Source organism: Chrysemys picta, chromosome 6, assembly GCF_011386835.1.
Source record: "Chrysemys picta bellii isolate R12L10 chromosome 6, ASM1138683v2, whole genome shotgun sequence".
NCBI lineage: Eukaryota > Metazoa > Chordata > Testudines > Emydidae > Chrysemys > Chrysemys picta.
The window spans coordinates 35,642,882-35,670,792 of record NC_088796.1 but is presented as its reverse complement, the minus strand read 5'-3'; the positions used below and the strand labels follow the sequence as shown (position 1 = coordinate 35,670,792).

The 27,911-nt window shown below is 43.8% G+C and overlaps 1 protein-coding gene across 6 annotated transcripts in view; it reads right to left on the bottom strand.

Moving 5' to 3' along the window:
- The window catches only part of GPBP1 (GC-rich promoter binding protein 1), a 61,017-nt gene that overhangs the window by 2,846 nt on the left and 30,260 nt on the right, over positions 1–27,911 (bottom strand). For 4 of the 6 annotated variants that reach the window (XM_065598993.1, XM_005306606.5, XM_065598995.1 and 1 more), the window contains exons 4-11: positions 25,061–25,180; positions 15,394–15,517; positions 13,159–13,388; positions 12,293–12,359; positions 8,972–9,153; positions 7,742–7,882; positions 6,800–6,964; positions 1,202–1,383 (exon numbers count right to left, since the gene is read on the bottom strand). In XM_065598993.1, coding sequence (XP_065455065.1) covers positions 1,202–1,383; positions 6,800–6,964; positions 7,742–7,882; positions 8,972–9,153; positions 12,293–12,359; positions 13,159–13,388; positions 15,394–15,517; positions 25,061–25,123 — 1,154 coding nt within the window. In that variant the 5' untranslated portion in view covers positions 25,124–25,180. Of the gene's footprint in view, positions 1–1,201; positions 1,384–6,799; positions 6,965–7,741; positions 7,883–8,971; positions 9,154–12,292; positions 12,360–13,030; positions 13,389–15,393; positions 15,518–25,060; positions 25,181–27,911 lie in introns of all 6 variants that reach the window. The other 2 variants (XM_042857543.2, XM_065598996.1) reach the window with 1 other exon arrangement.

Here is a 27,911-nt window from a genome sequence, read left to right as displayed (position 1 = left end):
AAGAGTCCTCTCACAAGTCAAACACCATCAAAAAAAATTCTAGAAGAGTCCATTCACAGGGCACCAGTACAAGGAATCAGGACTGTCAGCTCAGTTTACCACACCAATAGCGTATGCACAGAACATTTTCACTACAATCCAATCCCAGAAAGTCATCTTAATCTGGAAAGCTGTAGAATACTTAGATGAACATTGTTCAACATGTGTCACTGCCTTACCAGAAAGAATGCAGGCAAGGCTAACTAAGATTCCCTCTACTTGAGAATGTTTCTGTGGAAATCAGTCTAATGAGAACTCCAAAAGCCCAAAATGTGGTCTTTTAAAATTGATAGTGTATAAGAGAACCAGTACAGGCAAATGAAACCTAGTCCATAGGGCTCTGTCCAAACATTAAAAAGTCAAACAATTAGGTTTTAGAAGTACAACCTACGAGAAGTTATATTTTAAACCAATTAACTATGAACTCAATATCACAGCATTAGTTTTATCCATATATTTAAATTACTTACGTTTATATCAGTCATGAATAGGGCCCTACCAAATTCATGGCCATGAAAAACACGTCACAAACCGTGAAATCTGGTCTTGTGTGTGCTTTTACCATATAGTACACAAATTTCACAGGGGAGACTAGCGTTTTTCAAATTGGGGGTCCTGACCCAAAAGGGAGTGGCAGGGGGATCGCAAAGTTATTTTAGGGGGGTTGTGGTATTGCCACCCGTACTTCTGCGCTGCCTTCAAAGCTGGGCAGCCGGAGAGTGGCGGCTGTTGGTCGGGCACCCAGCTCTGAAGGCAGCACCCCGCCAATAGCAGTGAGGAAGTAAGGATGGCAATACCATACTGTGCCACCCTTACTTTGCTGCGGTGGCTCTGCCTTCAAAGATGGGCTCCTGGTCAGCAGCCGCCACTCTCCAGCTGTCCAGCTCTGTCTGAAGGTAGCACCGCTGCCAGCAACTGCACAGAGGTAAGGGTAACAGTACTGCAACCCAGCCCCTACAATAACCTTGCAACCTCCCTCCTCCCACAAACTCCTTTTTGGGTCAGGATCTCTACAATTACAACACCATGAAATTTCAGATTTAAATAGATGAAATCATGAAATTTATTATTTTTAAAATCTTATGACCAGGACATTGAGAGAGACATGAATTCTGGAAAAGATGCTCAACAGCCACCACAGGCATTGATATAAAGTACATACCTATGCTCTGCCTCAAGTGAACTTGAAAGGACATCTGTCTGAGGGAAAGTTGAAGACCGAATGATCTGTTGAGAAATCACTGAAGCATTTCCATTCTCTTGAGGAATTTCATTTTCAAAGTTTCTGTTTATGTCCCTCTCATGATGAGAATTGTTGCTGTTATGCAAATTAAATGAGTCATCCTGTTAAAAAAGTGCATTAAATATACATTATATATAATTCAAAGGAGACATTATCCACGAAGTAATACTCTGACAAACTCATTTTTCTGGGATTGTGTACCATTTAAAATTAGCTTTAAATGGAGAAACTCACCATCAATTCACAAAATCTCTTTATTCATACTTCTAAATATTTAAAGTTAGAGGTACTGGATTGCCTGCAGCAGTGGAAAAGGGAAGTTAGTTACCTTATTGTAACTATATTTCTTTGAGATGTGTGGTGCCTGTCTGGATTCCACTATAGGTAGGTATGAAATCCACGAACCTGAGACTGAAGATATCTTGCAATCAGAGTCTGTTGGTTGATGCCTGTGACTCAGCTTGCCTCCATGTGGATTGACTGCATATCCAGTTCCTTCTCTGCCAAGAATCTCGTCATGTTCCAACACAGAGGGGAAAGGATGGGGACAGGGTAGTGGACAGGGACCACACCTCTTGAAGAGCTCATTATAATAAGGTAAGTAACTTCCTTTTCTTCAAGTGCTGGTCCCTATGTGTATTCCATTGTGGGTAACTGACGAACAATACTCAGAGGAGGAGGGTGTGAGAATGCTAGTATAGCTGCATGTAGAACTGCTGTGCTAAATGATGCATAATGTCTCGTGAATGTGTGGATGAAACTACACAGCTGCCCTGCAAATATCAAGCAGGAACACCTCTTGAAGTGATTCAACTGAGGCTGCCTGTTGCCTTGTACAGCAGTGGTCCCAAAACTTTTTCAGTTGCATCCCCCTTACCAGGTCCACATCTGTACCATCAGAGTAGGTGTCGATGGTAGTTCCTTATGGGGCTCTGATGGTATTGCTGGTAAACAAGTCTCCAACCTGATTGTATTTGACAGTACCAGCAATTCCCAGTACTTTGAGTCCCAGTGTTTCGTTTTAATTGGTGCTACAGTTGGTGCAGAGGCTGGTACCAAAGGACCCCGGCCCCTATGTGCCTTCTGATCTGCCCATAAGGCTTGGGGGGAAAAGGAGGTCGTAGATTCTTGTGGCTTGGGCACACTTGTCCACAACTTGGAAAGGGCTGGGGATGGATCTTTCCTCCTAGAACAGGGCAGAGAAACTTTTTGGCCTGAGGGCTGCATCGAGTTTCCAAAATTGTATGGAGGGCCTGTTAGCAGAGGCTGTGCCTCCCCAAACAGCCAGGCGGGGCCCGGCCCGGCCCTGCCCCCATCCGACCTCTCCTGCTTCTCGCCCCCTGATGGCCCCCCGGGGACTCCTGCCCCATCCAACCCCCCCCCCCATACCCTGACAGCCCCCCAGAACCACTGCCCTGACTGCCCCCTGCCACCCCATCCAACGCTTCCTCTCATTCCTGATTGCTCCTTCCCAACCCCTGCCCCATCCAACCACCCCTTTTCCCTGACTGCCCCCCGCCACCCCCATCCAACCCCTCCTCTCATTCCTGACTGCCCAGGACCCCTGCCCTATCCAACCACCCCTTTTCCCTGACTGCCCCCCGCCACCCTCATCCAACCCCTCCTCTCATTCCTGACTGCCTCCCTGGGGATCCCTGCCCCATCCAACCACTCCTTCTCCCTGTCCCCTGACCACCCCCGGACCTCCTGCCCCCCGCCACCCCATCCAACCCCCCCCCTTCCTGACTGCCCCCGGGAACCCCTGCTGCCATTCAACATCTGTTTCCTGCCCTCTGACTGCCCCGACGCCTATCCACACCCCCGACCCCGGACCACCACTCTGAACCCCCCTGCCCTCTATCCAACCCCCCCCCCCTCCCAATCCCTGCCCCCTTACCGCACTGCCTGGAGCACCGGTGGCTGGCGGCGCTACAGCCGCGCCGCCCAGAGCACCAGCACAGAGCACCGGGTCAGGCCCCAGCTCTGCAGCTGTGCTGCCCCAGGCGTTTGCAGCCCTGCCGCCCAGAGCACTGCGCCAGCAGTGGAGCAAGCTGAGGCCGCGAGGGAGGGGGAACAAGAGGGGAAGGGCTGGGGGCTAGCCTCCCGGGACAGGAAGTGGCCCGTGGGCCATAGTTTACCCACCTCTATCCTAGAAGGTGTATGGGGGGGAGGGGGAGAGGATCTGCTTTTAAAGTTTGAGAGAATGCTCTTTATTCTCATGACAGGGCCCACACAAAGGTAATTTCCTCTGATCTTTTCTGCTCTGGAGTCAGACAGTAGTAGGCAGCATGCTCCTCGATGACTGGCCAAAGAACAGTAGGTCTCCCCTGCACAAGTCTGACTGGGGCCTTATTGCATGCACCACAATGTGCTTCTGAAGCTGGAGTTCTCATGCCTGCCACATTCAGCTGGGAAAAGAGCAGCTGATACTGCACTCAGTAGAGATAGGAGCTTCTCCAAGACAGAGGCAGTGCTGGTGGTTGTTGCTGACCTAAAGTGAGCCAGAGCAGGAGATGCAGTTTTTGAAGCCTGGTATTCTGGACATAAAATTTAAGTCACATGCCGGGAGACGGAGAAGGTTCCCTGGGGTGGGGATTCTAACTAAGTAACTAGGAAACTATCAGAAAACTAAAAAAACAAATATAACTAAATATTTATAAAAAGAAGACAAAGGATGAGCTCCGGACAATAGACTCTGGTCATGTGGCAGTAAGAAGGAACTAGAGAGATAGTCCGTCCCACCCATGCCCCTTATTCCTTCTGTGTGGAACACAAGGAGAGCAGGGGTGCAGGCACAGCCCAACAGATACTGTTTGCAAGAATTTTCCGTTTTAGGCACATGGAGCTTATGTATATCCATGGTGGAATACAAATATGGATCAGCACTCAAAGTAGTACCTAGAGTTCAGCCACAGATCAGGTACTACGGGAGGCAACAACAATGCAAGCTCCCCTTTCTCTCCACTCTGCCAGTGTGTCTCAAACCTGCCCTGGATGAATCATTTCTATAGTAAGGGAGGGTAGGAGGGTAGCTCAGAACCCATGTTTATTCAGTCTTCAATCTCTGTTGAAGCTACCAACAAAACTGCTTATGCTTGAGATACGGCCAAATATCAGTTGGGAACTATTTGAAACAACAACATCCCAAATTTAACCCTTTTTGTGGGACAGATCATTATACTGGGGCTTAAACACCAAACCAAGACTCCACCTACCAAAGCTGACTGTCACAAGAGTGGAAAAGCCTGATCTAATTACTCTGTTTTTGAAGTACTGTATAAATTTACAGTGCTGTGATTTTTTTAATTAAAAAGCAAACATCACAACAGGGCAGCTTTTTCTTTCCTCTTTTGTCTCCCTTTCTCTCTTTCCTTCAACAATCCCCAAATCAGTCTCTCAGAGGAGATCTGCAGCAATCAATAGGCATGTCTGGCCTCATCCACCTCAAATCTCAGTTGCCAAACCCACTCCCACTTCTATCCTGAAGAATTCTCCACTTCCTAACATACTGGTACCCAAGAGCTCAGGGACAAAGCAGAACACCAGCCTTAGAAATGGCATTGCTTCCTTTTGCCTGAACCATAGGCCAGAAGAAGTCTCTTTCCTGCTGCTTATCAGGAGAGTATGCAGGCCACATTCTTCCCCACCTGTTTCTGCTACTCAGTAACTTCTAAGCCACTTCTCTGAGCCCACTACAACCAGTCCCTTTTGCAACCAATTTATCAGACTCCTTAATCAGTGCGAATTTTCACTCCATTACATGAAAAAATCTGATTTTACAACAGCAACTCATGCTCTCTCCATAGACAGCTCCACTGGAATAACTTCATGTATTTGCCATTCTAGAAAACCAATCACCCTATTATGCACAGCTGCCTCCAAGTATCCAGGTAACCACTGAGTGGTGGACATTAGTATGAGAATTTAATCTTCAAGTATTTAAAGGAAGAATTTAAACATCTGTTTCCCCTTTCCCATTTTGAAGAATTGATAAATCCTCAAAGTATTGTTATAACAATAGTTTGCCTCATAACTAAGATTACATGCATGTTAACCAAATATTCTATGATGAACTGTATCACTAGCAGAGATCTCCAGAAGGGGCATTTCCAGATCAGCTCCAGACACTATACGGTTTCTGATGTGGCATCCATGCAAAATGCAGGCACCATTTCAGTTTTGGAATTTCAAAGGGGCTCTTTCGACATATGCACTGCTCTGCGGTATGTTCTATATAAAATATATTCTCTTCCATTCTGTTAGAAACTGACCATCAGAACATCCAAAATATAATGAGGAAAAAAAAGAGATGTGTGTTGATAAGTGGAAACGGCCCACCATCTTAATGGTTTCTGTCAATTAGAGGAGAGAAGGGGATTGACAGACTAATATAGCTCTGAGGCATTATTCTATAGGTAGGTCATCAGATCTGTGAGCCCCAAACTGGACAATGTGATAGGTTCCTTTATGAGTACTTAAGATAAAAATAATGCTCATGTGGCTTTACCAAGGATAGGGGATCAATTGGAACCTCTTCTGACTATCCAGATACCTGAGTGACAGAGGAAAAAAGTTTAGAAAGAACTCTGTAGAGGCCTGGAACCTGAATCTTTTAGGGGCCAATTGTTTGCATTAGTAAGCCTGACAACTGAGCAGAAAACTGAACAATGCTGCAGAATCTGCCACAACATAAATTTTCAATAAAAGGTGTTTCTTTTCTCAACTACAGCCCTATGTTGTCTTGGTCAACCACTGAGATCCACTGATTACACTTGGCACAGGACTTGAAGCTAGGAATCTTTTCTTCTGTACATACCATTTAGTAAACACCAAGCTACCACCATTTACCACCAGACTATTAGTAAATTCTCACAATTTAGATTAGGTTCAGTTTAGACCAGGAAATGAGGGAACTACTAAATCAATATACTTGCAATTTCTCACCAGTGGCAGAAAATTTATGTCCAAAATGAGGACATATACCACAATGCTCCAGAACAGAAAGGCTCAAATCCTTCTACAATGACAATAGAATGTCTATTGCAGGAGCTAGATAGATTCATGGAAGATAGCCAGGATAGGCAGGAATGGTGTCCCTAGCCTCTGTTTGCCAGAAGCTGGGATTGGGTGACGGGGCATGGATCACTTGATGATAACCTGTCTGTTTCATTCTCTTTGGGGCACCAGGCATTGGCCACAGTCAGAGGACAGGATACTGGTATTGATGGACCTTTGGTCTGACCCAGTAGGACTGTTCTTATGATAGTGGGTCAATACCTGAGCAGGTAGCGACATTAAAAGATTATTCATCTTTTCCTAATATTAAATAGGCCTGGGATCCTGACCTCATTATTGTTTTACACTTTATATTTCTAGAAATTCTGTCATGGCAAGTTATTTTTTGCAGTCGTAAGTGTTCAGGGAAAGTGAAAGTCTTGTTACAACAAAATAAAACAATGTATGTGTGGCTTGAGATGTATTACAACTATATCTGCAACAGTTGGTGAACCGAACTACCTTCTCTTCCCCAACATGATTCTCATCTTCATGTTCCTCTTCAACTCTATCCTGTTTCAATGCCTTTAAGAATTCACTCTTCTTATCAGTGCGCATTCTTGTCAATTTTGTTAATCGAGGCTGATTAAGTTTGTCAACAGGGGATGAAGAATTTGACCGATTACACTAATGCAGGGGGTAAAAAAATAAGAACACTGAAAAATTGGCAAGTAAAAGACAAATTTACTGGATAGGACACAAGACAAAAGTTCCTTTTACTGAGCAAGAATTAAAAATTTAGACCTACTATAGTTTCACCTGCATCCAGATTCCAGAACTGACTTAGTATGCTTACATAATAAAGAGGGGAGTTTATTAAAATTCCCCACTACCCATGGGTAGTGGATGTATTCTGTGCGCACCCACTGATAAGTCAAATTTGGAAGGTATTCGAGTATTGCCTCAAAGGCGGTACTTCTGGAATTGTATCACACCATCAGCAATTTTTATGTTCAACGTTCTCAGACTTGACTTATCTTCTAAACCATCCACCTCTCCCCTTCCAAACCCATAAAACAGGTCGGCAGGTATTGCCAATGCTTCAGGTACATAACGCTGGTAAAGTTTAAATATTAATATTTAATCTCAGATTAAATCTTGTCTCTCTCACAAGCAGAAGTTAGGCCAGTAAAAGCTTTCAAGCTTAAACAGAGCTCTTTTTCAGGTCTGAAGACAATCCGGACAAATCTGACAAAGAGTTCTGTGTAAACTCAAAAGCTTGTCTCTCTCACCACCAGAAGTTGGTCCAGTAAAAAAAAGATTACCTCACCCACTGTGCCTCTAATACCCTGGGACCAAAATGGCTACAACACTGCATAGAATAGTCTTCACTTACAGTATATAGCAGGTTACTCAGATTAATCTCAAAATTTTAAAGGGATCTGATGCAAAAAAATACTATACCTCTTTCACTGAATTCTGTGACACACTAAAAGCCTTGGCAGTTGATTTGAAAGCATTAAAGTTGCCAATACCATATGAAGACTCATGAGGGAATGGAGTCCCAAGTTTATTCTCTTTTGTTTGGCTTTTCCACTGTGCAGGCTAAACGAAAAATGAAACCATCATTAACTAACATCTGCCTATTCAGAAAAAGCAACATGAATAAAACACACAGTCATTCTATAAGACAGTACAAAAACTATTTTCTTGTTAAAATAGTTTACATTTGATTTATGAATTATTTGGCGCTTCTTATATCAATACCTTGTTCTGTTAGTTATCGAAACAGACAAAATTAAATTCAAAAGCTGCGTGCAATATTCTGTAGTATATCTAGCACTGCAATATTAAAGAAATCATTTTCAATAACTCAAAATATTTTTCACCCTCAAATAACTTATTCCATTATATACAAAACATGTAAATTCCTGAAGTGAGGTAAGAATGAATCTAACACGGAGGCATGGCTTCATTTAAAAAACAAAAACAAACAAGACGAAAATGGCACTGGTGTTATGTTTATTTTCAATTACTTCAGTAACAAATAGACTCAATCTTTTAATGATTTTATTCAACTGCCAGCCCTGCAAATTCAGGTTGAGCTCTGAGAGTCAAGCTGCATTACTTCAGTCAAACATTACCAAGAGTACTGCAGACCAAGTTACGCCCCAAGTAATACCTGTGCAGACCCTTTATCTTCACTCTTAACTCATTCAAGGCAATGCACTTTAGAAGGAATAATCTGACCTACTCATCACACCGGTGGATTCTAAATTTAACCAGAACCACTGGGGGGAGAGGGTGTGGAATAGAGCTTGTCCTTATGGACAAACTTCATTAAAGCCTCTACTGCATGCATGGGGGGCAAAGGAAAATGTTAGTATGTATTAAAGGATTGGATAGAAAAATACTGAAAATATATTCACATGACAATTAATTTGTGTCCCTTCAACTTTCACCTGGAATACACTGTTCAGTTCTTATCAACCTACCTCAAAAAGATGTAGCAGAAATAGGAAGGCTCTAAATACAGTTCAGAAAAATGTTCAGTTATTTTTTAAGTATAACCGTACTTAAACATGGTAATGCTACATGAAGCAGTAGTACTCCCAGATATGAGACAAGTGTATCAAAAATTAGCGCACATTTCACAGACGACTTATGCATATTTCCAACAGAGTTCAAACTTACCTTTGCAGGTGGAGTAGCAGGTTTAGGGACTAATCCTTTATAAACACTTGTACCAGTTCCATTCTTGACTGGCTGTGAATGAAGACCTACTACAGGGAATCCAGATATTTGTAAATCTTTTGTACTACCCTTTTTAATGACCAGCATTCTTGGAGATCTAGATTTTGGATTCAGAGGATATTCTATATAGAAACAAAAGGAACATAAAATAAATCAGAGAATGAGCCTTCTCCCTAATGTTTCAGGATACAAAATGCTGGGTGGCAGTGTGGTCCAGGGAAAAAGAGGCCAGGGAATCAGAAACTGAGGAGTTCAATCTCAGATCTGTCAATAACTAATGTGGCGTGGGGCACGTAAAGTAACTGTTCTGACTCTCAGCTGCCATACCTACAATACCCTACTTACCTCACATTTGTTGTGAGAATTAAAACTTGTGAATTGTTATTTACATACACAATTATTAATGCTCCTGAGAAACAGTGCTAAATGTTTACAAACATTTTCTTCCCTCTGGTACATTACTTTGCTAATTCAAAACCAGAGACAGTGTTTGATTTTGGTAATTTTACATCTGAATGTTCAGATGACAGTTATATAACTGCTGAGAGAAGATGTTTTTCCTGCTTATTTTTTCAACAACTGACCAGGGCTAATTACCATTGCACTTGCTCCTGAATGATGGCTCATAGCATAGACTAAAGGAACAACTCTCCCACATGAACAGAAGAAATATGGCACCCTTGAGCTTTAGAGCAATAAGTGTCTCTCACTCATTTCCTGTTTCAAGTTTATTATTTCACCTCAACATGCCTCAGTTGTGGAAAGTACAATAAAATGCACTATTTGCATTTACTATCCGCTTTAGGGGTGAGACACATTTTATTTGAAAGACAGCACTTAAGGTCATTAATCACGTTTGCTTAGAGACATGGCATTCCTTTATAAAATGAAACTCAAATAAATTTACATAACTAAGAAATGATCACACTAAGTCTTTCGCACTGAGGTATTCTACTAAAACTCTTTCATTAAAAGATATTGGATAGACTATTTTCAACTCTAAACGTTACTACTCGATTTCTATTAGAGAAGCTAATTTAGGGCTCGTCTATTGTTAGCACAGAATAAGCAAGGGTATGAATTTAAAGCCCAACAGCTATTCCACACTGGCTCCCTGATGATGCTAAATTGCAAACAGGCGCTCTTAGTGCAGATTAAGTGTCCACATGAAGTTAGAGTAGCATCAGCAAAACCAGTTTATATGTAATACACTAGCAAAGGCTACCTAAAAGTCAAATCATTATGCTGTTCCTTTTATTGTTGGTAAGTGTTAGCAAATTAAGTATACTATTTTTGTTACATGGTAGTTGAATATTTTGTTCTTGTAGAATTTAACTTTATGGGAAGTCATTCAGAGCATGGAATAAGCTCTTGTCAAAGTGAAATAAAATAATGGAACAAAAATTATATTCCATTTTGATCCAGACTTTAATATGTAAGAATACATCTACGTGAACGACAATACCTTCCAATTGTCTTGCATGTTAGTTCTCTGTTAATTTGAAGGCTATTCTTATTCCAATTTAAGATTTCCAAGTATACTTTAAGTTTGCAATTGCAAGACTATAATGAAGTATGAAAGATGCCATTTCGCTCTAAAAATCAAGCAATGCACTGCAACAGCAAGTTATCACTGTAGTTTACGCTCGTGTGTTTGGCAAATTAAACTATTTCTTGCCTTTCTTGTGAAGATCAAAATCTGACTGTAGCTTAACACTCTGGAAAGCTCATTCTTCAAATCTAACTGAACTGTTTCCTGTTCCATTGATGCTACTAAGTTTGCAAGGATCTAGCAGTAGCTATATAAGAGAGGGTGGCCAAACTGTGGCTCACAAGCCACATGCGACTCTTTTACCATTAAAGTGAGTCTCATGCAGCCCTCCCTCCTCCCCCGCCAGCCTCCCTCTACCACACTGGAGGGGGAGGCTCGGGTCCTCTGCCTTGCAGCGAGGTGGTGGGGTAGGGGCTTCTGCCCAGCGTGGGGGAAAGAAGGGGTGGTCATCTCGGGGGTTCAGCAGGAGCCAGGCTAAAGCCCTAAGCCCCAACAGGCCCCTCCTGATGGGCTGACGGATGCGCTGAGCCCCGGTCCCCAGCAGGTGTGCCCCAGCTCTCAAACTTCTGATTGTCAGATGCAGCTTGGGGGAGCCAATAAGTCTAATTTTGTAGCCAAGCCAGAAAACTCTTGCTGACCTTTCTGGCAAAGATAAATAAGTGGCCTGATTTTCAAAAGTGGAAGCTGCTGGGTAGACATCTAAAAATGTACTAGCCTAACTTTAAAATAAGTTCCTAAAAATCTTGGCCTGTGTCTGTATTGCGTTCTAAAGATGTGATACTGTACAGCTGAAGTAATGCAGAGTTAGCAAATCTTTTGAAAAACAGCACTCATTTCTCAGGTTTCAGCTTTGACATCAGTAAATCCATTTCTAAATAGCAGCTTTTATGCATGTTTAACAGAATGTTACATTCCTCAAAAAGGCAGACACTTGAATTACTCAAAAGAATATATTCTCCAAACAGGCATTTCCTGTATTTGTCAACCAGTTACTGCGAATCATGTATCTGTAGCACAAACTGTAAGCTGGCAGGCAGCTACACCAGCTGGGAAAGGTAAAATAAAGCCCAAACTACAATTCAGTCCCTCTCCTCAGAGTTGGCTTTATTACCAGAAAAAAATCAGAATAAGAGCATAGCTACTCAAAGCACTTGCTCCCAGGCACCAGAGGCCTTTCCAACTTTCAGCAAGACAAGGGGAGAGGATGCACTCTTCCCCCTGGGCAGCTGTCTTTGCTATCTCGTAGGCCTTCTGCCAGATCCTCACAGAGGAACTTCCCTCCAAGTCCTACCTCTAACATAATCTTCCAAGACTGATCCAGAAGCATTCTTTTATAAAATCTCCAGTTGGCCGTCACACAACACTTGGTCAACTGAGCCTTCATCATGTGCCCTGCCTGGAGACCAAATCCTAGCAACCCATTGACCAAAAGATGCCTTGCAGATGTGCTGACCATGCCTGTGCTTACAAGCCAATGTTTTGTTACACAATTATAGGCAATAAGCACTGTTTTCATAAAGGAAAGGTAAACTAAATTTTTGTAAGGCCTGGAGTCCTTTTGACTTCAAATTATGTGTTTGTGCAAAACAAACTAGTATTGTTATATCAAAAACAAAAACCCCTCACACACCTCTTTTCATGATTTGTTTTAAATAAAACATCTCCAAACCTTTACTGTATTTTCTATACAAACAATCAAAAACACTTACCCCATACACCTGCTGCTAAAGATTTATTCTGGTTTGGTTCTCTCTCGTATTCAGGATTCAGAGAGGGCTGAAAGGAAAGGATTTTTTAAATTATTGCTTAGTTGGTTCATAGTTGAAGACTGATTATGAATTAAATTTAGTACTGGAGAATCGCATTAAAATTAATTTCAAATGCGAGATCCTTTGTCAAAGGAAATCAGTTCTTAAATAGACAGGACTGAGGACAGACCCAGTTTTGTTTCTGAAACAGACCAATACTTTAGCTGAATGTAAATTACTGTATTTTCCTCTGGTGCCTAACCCCTCTCCAATATCATATCCTTCATAATGGGCTTCTCACACTGCAATCAAATGTCATTTTGTGGACTGTCCAGAAAAGGAGGAGAATGGTGTTGGTCATCCAGAACAGAAAGGCTCAATTCCTCTTACATCCTGCAATCCCCAGGTTTCACAACTCAAGAGGAGGCTTCCAGCCTGGGTTTCTACATGGCAGAAAGGCTACTTAGTTATTCTACTCCCAGTTTCTGAAAAGAAAGTTGTGTAGAATTTATTATATAGTACTTGCCATAGTAAACTGCTGTAAAATACTGTAGCGAAGGATTTGGAACACACCTATATCCCAAAAGCTATCATCTATAAACATATTAAATGAGTACTATACACAATAATACAATTACAATAATAAAAGGAGGTAAGAATAGAAACAAGTTAATGGACAAACCACCAATGCCCTCTTACCTATGGAAAGGGTGATCTCTGTATAAGATGAGCTGTAACTGGTGAAATCTCATGAAGTAGCTTGCATAATGGACAAAATGGCACTTGCAGAAACAATGAAACCTTGATTATAATTACAAGTAACTTACAAAATCCTCAGCCTCAAATTGCTTGGGTTCTTCCTTGTCTTCCTTTTTCCCAGTTTCATTGTCAGGTACATTATTTTCATGCAGCAGTCCTTGGCTTTTTCCAGAGTGGAAAGTGCTGGTACGAGAGCGGGAACCTCCACTATGGTATCCTCCCCCACGATGGTGTATGTTTTCTGTCCCATTCCTGCCTTGTGAACGCCAACCATTTTTCTCTTTTCTCCCAAAGTGTCCTTAGATTTTTAAATTAAAAAAAAAAATGTAATTACAAGCAGTTTTGAAAGAATTTCTACATTGCAAAATTGATACAGAAAGTTAAAAATCATGAATGAACCAAATACCATTCTATGCTCATTCTGGATCTGATAGAATAGCGAGTTTCTTTTCACTCATACAGGCAGTAGAGTAGGATCTCTACCCTGTACTAAGGAGACGAGCTCAGTTTCAGAGCAAGACAGGAAATAGATGGCCCCAAACGAGCTTGGTCTGACAATTAAATATTGTCAGGCCCCTCTCCTGTTTGCCCATGTATATGTTGCTGTCTACAGCATACACTCGCTGGGTATTAATACTGCTCCTTTTCAAAAGAGCAATACAGTGCACGCAGTGGCACACTGCTCTAACCAACCCTGGGCCATCCTACCTGTCCTGAAAGAATTGCTCTTGTACCACATACCCCTTGTATTGCTTCCAGGGCCGGCTCTGGTTTTTTTGCCGCCCCAGGCAAAAAAGCCTCCTGCCACCCCCCCAGTGCAGCAGGGGAGGGTGACGAGCCCCGGCCAGGGCTCTCCGCTCTCCCCGGCGGCCGGAGCACCGCACCACGCCGCCCCCCTTCAGGTGCCGCCCCAAGCACAAGCTTGGTGGGCTAGTGCCTAGAACTGGCCCTGATTGCTTCCATTCTCCATTGTCCTAGAGATTCAGCCTTCCAACGCTAAAGCATTCAGTGTTTGCATATTAAGAAAGGACAGAATGTCTATAGGTAAAATACTCCTGTGGGAATTCCTCGACAAAACATTTAAAATTCTGCACACAATATTTTAAAATTCTGCAAATGTTATTTGTCAAATAAATGTGGAGGCTCCAGCATGGCATTGGGGAGCACAGGCCACTGGCTGCACAGAGATTGGAGATCACTGTGCAGCTCCACTCTGGGACACAGATTCAGTGGTGAGGCTGCACGCAACCCTGACACAACACAAGGACTGGGCCTGCCCCAGAAACACTCTAGAGCCCTGCCCCTCCATGTCAAGTGCACCAGGTATGGGCAGGGAGGCTCAGCAAGACAGGATACAGGTGGGGAGGGGCTTAATGTGTGGAGGATCCAGGTGTGGGTTGATAGGGTTCTGTGTGTGGCAATCTGGGTACAGGCGGCTCAGTGGGGGATTCGGGTATGGGGGGGGAGGGGAGATCTGGATGCACAGGGGCTTATTGGGGGTTCTAGGTGCAACAATAATGGGACTCTGCAGGAGGGTCCAGGTGAAAGTGGTTGGGGCTCTGCATGGAGGTCTGGATGGGGGCCGGTAGGAGAAGATGGAGCTTGGCAGAGGAGTCTGTGAACGGAAGTCTCAGTCGGGGGGGTCCAGATGCTGGGGGAGTGGGGTGGGGATCCAGGGTCAGCTGGTTGGGGCTCGGTCGGGTGGGGATCCGGGTTGCTCATGGGGGCAGGGAGGGGTTCCGAGTGCAGAGGGAGTGGGGTTTGTCAGGAGGAGGATCTGGATATGAGGGGGTCTGGATGCAAGGGGGTTGGCTGGATGGGGGAGCAGCTCCCTCTATAGGGATCCCTCCCTCTGCAGCTGAGGAGCAATGGGTTCAGGAAGCACAGGGAGTAGTTTGCAGAGTTTCCTACAGCTGGGGAGAAACCTCGGGGTGGGTCTGACATGGCCCCAGATGCCATGCTGGGGAAGAGGAAGTCCCAGCCCAGCCAGGACTAGCAGCTGAACCTGGCGCAGTGTAGGAGCCACCAGCCAGGTCTTCCCCAGTCCCATCCCCCGCCCCACAGTGATTTATCTCTCTGACAGCTGCCCTGGGCACCCAAAACATACTGCTGGGTAGGTGGCATGACCACTCTTGTGGCTTCCCTTCGCTTCCCTGTCAAAGTCAAATCTGCGGGGGACAAATGCTGCACATGCGCAGTGGCGCAGAATTCCCCCAGGAGTAGTAAAAGACATTAAAGCTCTATAAAAAAAGCTTATAAACACACAGCACCAACTGAGATGTTATTTAGAAACAAAATTATACCTCCATTAGGACGTCCAATACTAGGATCAAACCCATCTGAAGAGTTGTGTCGTCTGCGGTTTGCTTCATAACGATTCTCTGTCCATGATAAATTTTCAGAATGCTTTTCAAAATTCAGTGATGACTGGAAATGAGTACAAAGAGTACATTAATGAACGTAAGAACGGCCATACTGGGTCAGACCAAAGCTCCATCTAGCCCAGTATCCTGTGTTCCGACAGTGGCCAATGCCAGGTGCTTCAGAGGGAATGAACAGAACAGCTAATCATCAAGTGATTCATCCCATTACCCATTCCCAGCTTTTGGCAAACAAAGGCTAGAGACACCATCCCTGCCCATCCTGGCTAATAGCCATTAATGGGCCTACTGAACTTATCCAGTTCCTTTTTGAACCCTGGAGTACTTGTGGCACCTTAGAGACAAACAAATTTATTTGGGAATAAGCTTTCGTGGGCTAAAACCTACTTCATTGGATGCCCTGTTATAGTCTAGGCCTTCACAACATCCTCTGGCAAGGAGTTCCACAGGTTGACTCTGTACTGTGTGAAAATATACTTCCTCTTGTTTGTTTTAAACCTGCTGCCTATTAATTTCATTTGGTGATCCCTAGTTCTTGTGTTATGAGGAGTAAACAACACTTCCTTATTTACTTTCTCCACACCAGTCATGATTTTATACATCTTGATCATATCCCCCGTTAGTCATCTCTTTTCCAAGCTGAAGAGTCCCAGTCTTATTAATCTCACCTCATATAGAAGAAGTTCCATACCCCTAATCATTTTTGTTGCCCTTTTCCAATTCCAGTATTGGTCTTTGAGATGGGGCAACCACATCTGCATGCAGTATTCAAGATGTGGGCATACCATGGATTTATAGACGCAATATGATATTTTCTATCTTATTATCTATCCGTTTCTAATGATTCCCAACATTGTGTTAGTTTTGACTGCCGCTGCACATTGAGTGTATGTTTTCAAAAAACTATCCACAATGACTCCAAGATCTTTGAGTGGTAACAGCTAATTTAAACCCCATCATTTTATATATATAGTTGGGATTATGTTTTCCAATGTGAATTACTTTGCATTTATCAACATTGAATTTCAGCTGCCATTCTGTTGCCCAGTCACCCAATTTTGTGAGAAACAAAACAGAATAGTCTGTTAGGATCCAATAAAACAAGCACTTTTGGTTATGAGAAGCAAAATAAAAACTTATGGGAAAGTTGACAACAGGAAGTTTCTTTAACCTCTCTCTCAATTCACCATAGGCCATGTATTATGGCAGATCCCAGATAAACTAGAAGGGAGAATGAGCAAAGATTTTTAAGTTTTTTGATTCCAGTAAAGAGCACTAGAAAACTGCTTTAAATTGAAAGTATTCAAGTAAGCCAAACCAATGATTTTACTAACACTCACATGACAGATATGGCAGTTTTCTCAAATATACTTGGGAAATCTTACTGAATTAAGTTTAAGTATCTTTGGGGCACATTGTATTAAATGAATGATTTATCTATTATTGTAGGCCGGGATTGTATGTAACCTCTCAAGGGGAAAATGTAACAGATGTGAGACCTGGAGGTTCAAAAGTGGTACTGAACAATGGACTTTCGAATTAAAAAGTGTTAAGTGGTTTTCCTGGGGAATATCTAGGGGGGAGGTGAACGCAAATTCTTCACGTTTGATTATGCAAGAACCTAGCCTATGCAAGAAGCTATGCTCTGAGGAATGGCCCATTGTCTGCTGATCACCTGCTACATGAGGCCAAGATCAAACCCCCAAAGTGTATAAAGGAAAGACTAAACTATTCATGGTGTTCTGAGTCTGAGACAGCTATGGACTTGTAAGCATGGGGGAAACCCAGTGGTGGGTTTTGGAAGACTAACACCTACCCGAGACCAAGGTTGGCATTGGAAATGACCTCTGGTAAGCTTTCTAGCATGTGTGTAGGTTCTTTCATATGTTTTCTCTGTAATGGTTTCACCTTAAGAATAAATGTGCTTACTCAGGAAGAGCTGCGTGGTAACTTGTGACTGCTGGCAATTACACTGTTCGTACTCTTTGAAGAGAAAGTAAAGCACAGACATTGGCCTGTTCAGGCAGCCTGGCTTGCTGAGGATATCACAGCTCAGTCAAGGAATTGTGCAGCCTGGAAAAACCCTGGTCAAGAGGGAGACACAAGCAGGTCTGTGCCCAAGAGAGAGAACTGCAGCCAGAAGCCTAAAAGTGGGCTCCCTTGGTTAACCACAAAGGGGGAATATAGGTAGCATTGCCCTGACCTGTGACAGCTCATTCCTCAACAGAATGAGTAGGAGTATGCATTACATCATTTATCTTTGCTACTACTTCTACTTAGCTATGCTGCTTCTTTGATTGGCTGATTTAACATGACAGCATTTTACTAACATGGCCTCCTAAAAATAAAGGACTTTTTTTTAAATTGAGTTGAACTATTCAGAAACAGAAAAAAAAAATTAAAAACAATAAAATAAAAAAGGGAGCCAGAAATTTATTTTCCCCTTGACATTTTCAGCGGTTCAATCCATTATCTGTGTACCTAAAACTTCTTACGCATCTAACAGAATGCAGCCACAGTGTTAGGCGGTGGGCAAGTATACACTTTTTGCAATAAAAGTAAAAAGAGAAGTTTTCATATACCACAGATACTTGGAAAGTCAGGTTAAGGAACATTTGTGTACATTTTTAAAACACGTTATGGGAGCAGCACAATACCCACTAAACAATGATGATGGGTTTGCCATGCATCGTTAATGCCATGCTTTAGAAGTTTAGCGCCTACGCAGACTGCACAGAAAAATTTTAGGTTTTTAATTTTGCTCACTCGTTTTTACAAGACATTAATTTCTGATAAAATTATAATAAGTGGCAGAGTGACATCTCAGATGCGTAAAGAAGTGTCAGTGAGGAAATTTCGAAGTTATTTTTATTCAGTGCTAGACTGTAAGAGTGAGACACTGAAAGCAGTAGCACTGTTTTTAAAATAAATGTTTATGGCAGTCTACTGTGTTATAGTGGAACAGACAAAACATCCAACACAGGGGAGGCAGTTAAATTACTTTTTAGAACTTCATACAAAATTCAACCCATTAAAGGGTGCCTGAACAAGGTTGCCATGTCTTTTTATAACACCACACTTATTTCTTCATGCAAGGTGTTATACAAGAACACACTGGCAGAATTTTTCTACAAATTGCAGCTAGTATAGGAAAGGTGGAATTACCCTCCCTACATTCCTCTTGGGAGGAAAAAAGAGTGGGGGGAAAAAGGAGGGTAGAGCCATTGGTTTGTTATTGTACAGTGGAGAGGATCAGTTCCGCTAAAGATTCCACTTCCTCATTTGAGAGGAGACAATCTGATTGGCTAAATTCCCTCTAAGCCAGGGATTCTCAAACTGGGGGTCGGAACCTCTCAGGGGGTCACAAGGTTCTTACATGGGGGGGTCGCGAGCTGTCAGCCTCCACCCCAAACCCCGCTTTGCCTCCAGCATTTATAATGGTGTTAAATATATAAAAAGTGTTTTTAATTTATAAGGTGGGGTCACACTCAGAGGCTATGTAAAGGGGTCACCGGTACAAAAGTTTGAGAACCACTGCTCTAAGCTGTGCGGCTGTGCCGCACAGGTGCTCAGGGCTGGGGCAGAAACAGATGCCTCTCCCCCAGCCCCAGACCTGCCGCAGCAGGGAGAGGCACCCCTTCCCCGGCCCCAACCCAGCTCAGGACCTGCCGCAGCTGGGGGAGGAGCGCCCTTCCCACAACCCCAACCTGGTCCCAGGCCCAGATCTGCGGCAGCCAGGGGAGGGGCGCCTCTCCCCTGCCCATAGCAACTCCCCATCTGGCCTGGAATATGGCTTTAAGCAGGGGTGGAGACATCGTTGTGGAATTCTTGGGGGAGGGACTAGAGCTTAGAGAAATCGGACTGTCCCCCCCCCCAGAAATCCCAATATTGGACCTTTTTTCCTGTCCCAAACGGAAGGAGCAGGAGGGAGCGCAGGCTGCCCCTCGCTCTGCAGAGGTTCCAGCCAGCATTGGTGGGAGGCAGTGCTGCTCCACGCTGTTCTTGAGAGGGGCAGTACCTGACAGGCCCAGCCCAGCCCAAGGTTGCAGCCTGTCAGCGGAATAGCGCAGGCATCACAGTGCCTTCGGGTTGCACTTTCCAGCCCTGTTCTGTGAACTGTCACTAATAAGGCCTTGATCCTGCAAACACTCACCATCCAGCACAGCGCACAGCCACTGACCCCAAGGGGCTGCACATCTGGAAGCACCCAGACGTGGGTAGGGCTCAGGTGATGCCCAGGTTTGTGCTGGCCCATTGCATAGAGCAGACTCTTACCCTCTGCCTGATGGTGGCTGTAGAAGCTACTTGTGATGCTCCCAACAGTGATGCAAGAGTGGGAGCACCACCCTCAGGTGCCCCTCTCCCAGCCCCAACCAGTCCCAGCCTAGACCTGCTGCAGCTAGGGGGAGGAGGTGCCTCTCCCCCCCAGCTCAGGTGCTGCTGCGGGGAGAGAGAGAGAGCTGTGGGGAGTCCTCTCTCTGCACCATAGCCCCAGGGCAGCCTGCAACCCAATCCCCTCATCCCCAGCCCCACCACAGAGCCCAACCCCCCAGCTGGACCCCTCACCCCCCTGCATCCCAACCCTCTGCCCCAGCCCTGGCCCCCTCATCTTGGCCCCACCCCAGAGCCTGCACCCTCAGCCCCCAGCACCCCAACCCTCTGCCACAGCCCTGAGCCCCCTCAGCTCCACCCTGCCACATGAATTTTGTTATGTGCACCAATATGGAGGTGATGTTCTGTTTGGGGCCACCTCTTTGGACACTGTACTTTAAGCCTCCAGAATCAGAGGTCTCTAGGCACACTCTTGCATGCATGCTATTATGTTCTCAATCAGATTACCCAACTGTCATTCCTCATCTGGAGGACTGTGTCCAGTTTTAGGCCCCACACTACAAGAAGGATGTGGAAACATTAGAAAGAGTCCAGCAGAGGGCAACAAAAATGAATAGGGGGCTGGAGCACATGATTTACGAGGAGAGGCTGAGGGAACTGGGATTGTTTAGTCTACAGAAGAGAAGAATGAGGGGGGATTTGATAGCTGCTTTCAACCACCTGAAAGGGGGTTCCAAAGAGGATGATCTAGACTGTTCTCAGTGGTAGCAGATGATAGAACAAGGAGTAACGGTCTCAAGTTGCAGTGGGGGAGGTTTAGGTTGGATATTAGGAAACTTTTTCACTAGGAGGGTGGTGAAGGACTGGAATGGATTACCTAGGGAGGTGGGGGGGGGGGGGGAGAGAGGGGAATCTATCTAAGTTACGCAACTTTAGCTATGTGAATAACATAGCTGAAGTAGACGTACTTAGATCAACTCACTGTGGTGTCTTCACCGCAGTGAGTCGACTGCTGCCGCTCCCCCGTCGACTCTGCCTGTGCCTCTCGTCGAGCTGGAGTGCAGGAGTCAACGGGAGAGTGCTCGAGGATCGGTTTATCGCGTCTAGACTAGACGCGATAAATCGATCCCCACTGAACCGATCTCTGCCCGCCGAAGACATACCCTTAAAGGTTTTTAAGGTCAGGCTTGACAAAGCCCTGGCTGGGATGATTTAGTTGGGGACTGGTCCTGCTTTGAGCAGGGGGTTGGACTAGATGACCTCCTGAGGTCCTTTCCAACCCTGATATTCTATGATTCTAAGGCAATTTGGGTAGCTCCACACAAAACTGGTAATTTTTTGTGCAAGTAACTAGTTTGCTGACTAAAAATCAGAAGCACAACTGTCCACATTTCTGCATGCCTAACTTTCTGAAATTCAAATCCAAAACTGCTAATATTGGCAACAAGCTTTAATTTTCTTTAGTCAAGTAAACAATAGAGGCAGCCACGACCAAGTTTTGAAGTTTGGAGTTTTTCTAGAAAAGTTTCAAATTCAAACCTGGAACTCCCTTCCCAACACCACCTACAATGCTTCCTCCCTGTTTTCCTTAAAATACTCTCTCAAAACTCACTTCAAGCTTGCCTGAAAACAGTGAAATTCAATCAAGCCAATGATGATCAAACTTTTTTTGGAACCACCTAGATGCATACATTCACCTCCCACACAACCATACACTTATCTTGTGCACTGTATTAACCATTCTATTCCCCAGAATCAACTTTCAATTAAATGTAGTGTCTAGCTCAGTGGTCTCCAACCTTTTTACACCCAAGATCACTTTTTGAATTTAAGGGCAACCCAGGATCTACCCCGCCCCTTCCCCAAATCTCCACCCACTCCATGCCCCCCGGTCTCCCCCACCCTCACTCACTTTCACCAGGCTGGGGCAGAGGATTGGGGTTCGTGAGGGGGTGCGGGCTCTGGGCTGGGGCCAAGGGATTCGCAATGTGGGAGGAGGCTCTGGGCTGAGGCAGGGGTGCAGGAGGGGATGACGGATGCAAGCTCTGTGAGAGGTGCAGGAGGGGGCTCTGGGCTGGGGCAGAGTGTTTGGATGCAGGAGGGGGTACGGGGTGCTGGCTCCAAGGGGAGTGGTCAGGGCTGGGGTACAGAAGGGGATTCTGGGTGCAGGAGGTGGTATGGGGTGCTGGTTCCAGGAGGGGGCTCAGGGTTGGGGGTACGGCCTCCCGCCAGACAGCACTTACTGTAGGCAGCTCCCGGTTGGTGGCGCATCGAGGCTAAGGCAAATTGCCTGCCTACCCTGGCCCCATGCCACTCCTGGAAAGGGCCAATGCCCCTCTGCGGCCTCTGGGATGGCAGCTGGGCGACATGTGGCTCTGAGCGCTGCCCCTCTTTGCAGGCACCGCCCCCAAAGCTCCCATTGGTCACAGTTCCCTATTCTCAGCCAATGGGAACTATGGGGGTAGTGCTTGCAGGCAGGAGCAACGCACCGAGAAACCCTGTCGTCCGTCCCTCTAGGGCCATCCTTGCCCTGCTACATCACTGAAGATCGCGATCAGTGGGAGAGTCCCCAGGATCGACCAGTCGATTGCGATCGACGGGTTGGGGACCACTGGTCTAGCTGTTATGGTTGTGCCACAAACCTTGAAAACCTGAACCAAGCGTAACCAATGCAAAGATGTCAGAGTCTGCAGACAGGCTGAAAAAAATAGTTCTAAAATGTTAAAGGAAAGGAGAGGGAGGATCTAATGAAGATCTACAATCTACCCTGAGTAGCTACTTGTTTTGGTACCACAAGTGGCTAGGGATGGGAGAATACCACCAATTTTTGTTTCTTCCCCCCAGTCAAGAAGCAGCCATGGCCAAGCAGGGCATCTGAGCTCCACTAAGGAGCCCAATAAAGCTCACAAGTGTATTCAAACCTCAGTAAGCGAGACCGAAGCCCAGCAAGCATTCACCATAAAATCTGAAAAAGTACATCCTCATTCTGGAGTCTCAAGTGGAGGGGAACTCTGCTGCTCCCCTCCCCCATGTGACCTCTAAACAATACAGGTGTCCTATTTATTGGTGAAACATTACAACCAATAAAAAGCCATAGCTGAGGGATAATGTTAAAAATGTTTGGGAAAGCAAGAAAACTATTCTGCTTCCAGAATTATAAACTGAACCTTGGAACAGCCTGCCAGGAAATATCTTTTCATCACCAGGGGGAGCTGCATTTGTTGCATTACTGATAACCAGTACAGGCAGACACAGCAATTGTAGAAGGCAGCTTCATGTCTCATTTATACATTCACACAGAGAGCTTGTAATACTGCATTTAACTGAACTTAGTTAAAGGAATTTGATTTTTTTCTGTCCATTGGGCCTTTCACCCTTGGCATTCAAATAAAGAATGTGGTAATGTATATGAGAGTCACAAGCCTCTACTCAAATTATTAAATGGACAGTAGCTATCAGATAATAGAGCTTGGCTGAGAGACAACCTGGTTCATCTAAAGACAAGTAAGGAGTAAATATAAACTCAATATGCTTCTCCAAATAGCTCAAAAGTTCCTTTAGCTGTGCAATTAACTCTGCAGTGTGTTTTAACAATAAACTCCTTAACTGGCTAAATATTAATGACCCTTTTATTTAAAAGAAACGGTCAGTCCCATGTAAAAAAAGTTATAAAGCTATAAAGATTTAATATACAAGTTCAAACAATAAGTTTCTAATTTGTTGAAATTAATTTGTGCATATACTAAGTCAGGCAGTTCACATTTTCACCACACGATGGCACTAACGCACTGTCAAGCTTGTGTTGGAGACAAAAGTAACCGTTTTGTAATCATCAGGATCTCTATTGTTAATATCTGAAAATTGAGACGTTATCTGGCACTCCATTCTTCCAGCAAAGAGAAACAAAACTGATATTCAACAACATGGGAGACGAAAGCTTGTTGCTTAATATGAAGTAATACGGTAGTCTTGCAAAAATCATTAAAGTTTTCCTGCTTAGGTATAAAAAATTCTTTACTGAACTGTTGTTGGTTTCTTTGGGGGGGGCGGGGGGGGCAGAGAGGTCGGGAGGGGCAGCTGGGGGGAGGGGGGTGTGCGGGCAGAGGGAAAGACAATAACAATCTATCATCCTCAAATAGAAATTCCCAGCAATAGGTCAGGTCACATTTAGCCTAGCTGGAACATGGATCATGCATATTCAGACAATGTTCACAGAATCCTGACTTCTTGGTGTTGGGTTCTCCCAGTGCTAAATGCATTTTGTATTAGTACTCAGGTTAGCTATTAAGTAAAGAGGTTTCTGACAATGATGCATTAGCTAGAAAAAAAGTACTGCCAACAGGTACTGGTGAAAAAAGCTTTGGTTCTTCAAAAAGAGCTTAAACAGAACCTACGCTAAACACATCTAGTTTAAGTGATCATACTTGTAGCATTAGATAGAGATGTTCACAAGCCGCAAAGTCGCTATCAAACTTTCTCCAAATCCAGGGTGTTTGAATTCCTGAGGATCTATTTTCTTTATAAAAACCATAATTAGAAATTAATTGACACCATAGGAGCTTGAAGGTCCTGGAATCTGAAGGACCTTGACACTATAGCTCACCATAAAGCATCAGAGAAGAGTTCAAATCTGCCGTATCAAAATACTAAATAAAGATCTTGTTTATAAGCAATTAGAAGGTGAGAGATCTGGATCTGTACCTCTTGCTAATCTGTACTTTTGGTTTCAAACTAAGAGCTACCTTAGTGACTGCTCTGCGTACGTGGCTGCCTATACAGAAATCTGGAAGTTAGGATCAGAAATGGAAGATGTGGTTATATTTAGACTAATAAACCTTCCTGTTCCTAAATTTTATGTTCTCATCCTAAATCCAGTATTGAACATTGCATAAAGACCATAACATGGAAAGCAGCCTGTAAATAAAGGGTGCAAGGTCCACAGAATACATTCCACCTTACTTTTTTTTTTTTAATTATTTAATGACTTTACATCAGGGGAATTTGAAGTCACATGATTACTATGCAACGGTCATTGTTATGAAAGAGAAAACTCAGATATAAAAGGCTGAACACTAGAGTAGATTTCAGTGATGCCAGAAACCTGGCTTTTTCACTCGAAGTTGCTACTTCATAATGACAAAACAAGTACACCAACGGAGGGTGCTAAAAATAAATATCTTTACAAGTATAATAGAGGCTACTTTTTAAAATTTCTTAGGCTATCCTTGTATATTCAGAAGGACTCCAGAAAAGGTACCTTTGTTGATGATGGCGGAGTAGGAAAATTAAGCCAGGCTGGAGCAAAGTCATGCTGCGCCATTTAGGTCCAGTCTCTCCAAATCGGTGAAACAAGGCTTCAGCACCTCATGGCAAGTCTCTGTCATTGGCAAAGAAAGTTGATACATTTTAGACTTGTATCTTAACAGTATGATGCATCATTTTGTCTTATATCCAACCATACCTCAATTTTCTGATACTACTTTCAAGAACAAATCTACCCACAACCCCGTAATATCAGAGTTCCTCAAACATTAGTAACTGCTCTCCCAACACCTGTGAAGTAGGTAAGACACAAACCAAGTAACTTGCCCAAGGTCAAAGGAAATCTGTGACAGTCAGCTCCTACATCCCAGTTCAAGACCATCCTTCCTCTTAATTATAGAAACTCAGATTTGAAAAATGCTTTAAGCCTCTAAATCCATATTTAGACATCTAATAAAGTGGTTTGATATTCAGAGCTGAGAAGCACCCAACATTCTCACTAGAGCCAACGGAAATTGTGGAAGCTCAGCTCTTCTAAAAGGCAGGCCCCTTACTCAAGTATTCTAGAATTAAGTATCTCTGGCTTTGTCAGAATTACAATTTTACCACAGTAGAGTAACCCTTTCAATAACTTCTCATTAGAATTTTCTCAGTAGAAGTTAAATATAAAGTTTGTGAAGATTATTCCTTTTGATGATACAAAAATTTACTGTCAAATAAAGACCATGAGATACTAAAATTAAATTATAACTGAATCAACTACATACCCCATGTATTTTTTTACTCTGGAATTAGCTAATTAGCAACTACAGAAAGAACACACACTTTAACATGCATTAATTGAGAGCACAGAATTGTATTTTTGTACTATTTCATGATTCAAACATTTGCCATTTAAAGTGACTCAATGTTTGAGTATTTGCAAACGTGAGAAAGTACAAGAGTTTGAATAAAGTACTGGAGAAAAAAAGTCTCAAGATAGTTCCTAAAAATGAACAAAAGTATTTACAAATAGGTATATTTTTAGTTGATTTAGTAAATTAGTGGCTAAGGGCTTGTCTACACTTACAAAGCTAAGCTCCTGCAGCAGTGAGGACACTACCTATGCCAACAAGAGGGGTTCTCCCAATGTATAAGTACTCCACCTCCCCAAGAGGTGCTAGGTAGATTGACTGAAGTGTCCTGTCAACCTACTGCTGTCTATACCAGGGGCTAGGTCTGTTTAACTGTGTTGCTGTGAATTTGTGCAACGTAGTTATACTTATCTAATTTCCTAATATAGACCAGGCCTCAGTTGCTATGTCCCAATGCTTGTGCAAGAAATTGAACAGGTTTGGGGCTTAGACAAAATTGCTGATCCCCAGAGATATACCCTGCATTAGAAAAAAATATGTACTGCCCAGCATAGCAGGCTGATAGCAACCTCTGGTTGCAGGTCAAAGGCTATTTAAATAAATAAATAAATAAATAAATAAATAAAATCAGCCAGAGCAGAATTAGGACTGGGCTGCTGAAAGATGGAAAAAACTTTCCTCCCTCAGGGTCACAACTCAGAGGTCTGGAAATCCTGCTTTACATCACATTACACTCTACAAACAACTAAACATCAAGCAAACACTAGACACAATAGCATACTACCTAGCATATGGCCAATAACTGAACTGCATCAGCAAATGGGATAGAAAAGACAACATGCTAACATCTTAGGTTAACAGAGCTGCTGGATGTGTATCCTGGAACTAAGAGTGTGCAAGCTTTAGTTAAAAACTGATCTTTTATGTCATTCTAAGTATGTTCTGTTGGAGATTTAAACAGAAAAAAAGTTAAATGAATGTTTGCTCATGCACTGGAATATTAGGGCACCAAATGAACGTCTGAGTTTTCTCACTATTCAGTATAACAGTAACAGGATATTAATTTTCAAGTTAAAAACAGAATTTAGAGTATTATTCTTTGACATCTAAAACTACTAACCACAAACTATTATATTCTATACCAATATAGGTACAGAAAATAATTATTTTAGGAGAATGTAATCAAGGTATTTTTGAAAAAAAATCAGACATGAACATTGCTGGTCGCAGGGGAGAGGCATTTTAAGAGGTAGAGAAGTGGGGAAGGGGCAGAATAGGGGTCAGAAGTTTAGGGCTTCACCAAGGGGAAAAAGATAATTGGGGATGGGTGAGGGATTGGAGGACTCGGGTGGCTGGCAGGCAGTAAATGGGGAAGTAAAGGACAGGGACACCCGTCAGCCCCACATTCTACTCGTGCATGCCAGGATCTGGGGAGTCTTAAGCCCCTCTCCCTATCCCCTATGTGAGCTGGGATATGGAGGGGCCTTTCCTCTCCAGGAGTGCCTCAGCTCACCCCTCCCCCTATGCGTATGCCAAGATCTGGGGACCCCGGCTATCTATTGGGGTCTAACCCTCCTCATGGCCCTTCATGTGAGCCACATTGGGGGGGGGGGAAACAGGGGCTTGCCTTTTGGCAGGGGTTCTGAGCCCCTCTCCCCATCCCTCTCAGGTAACGTGTAATCTGTCCCCCAGGGGAGTCTGAGCCCTGCTCCCTACCCTACCACGTGTGTCAGGATCTGGAGGGGCCCTGGACCCTCTCCATCTGTGGGTGCCTGACCCCACCTCCATCATGTGAGCCAGGTTTGGGGTGAGCTTGCTCACTTACTGCAGGGGTCTGAGCCCTGCTCTGTACTCACATGTGAGCCAGGATCTAGGAAGCCTGCCCCTCTGTATCGTAAGCTTAGGCCTTGTCTACACTACAAAGTTTTGTCGGCAAAAGATACCTTTTGCCAACAAAACAGGAGAGATGTACACACTATAAAGCTACTTTTG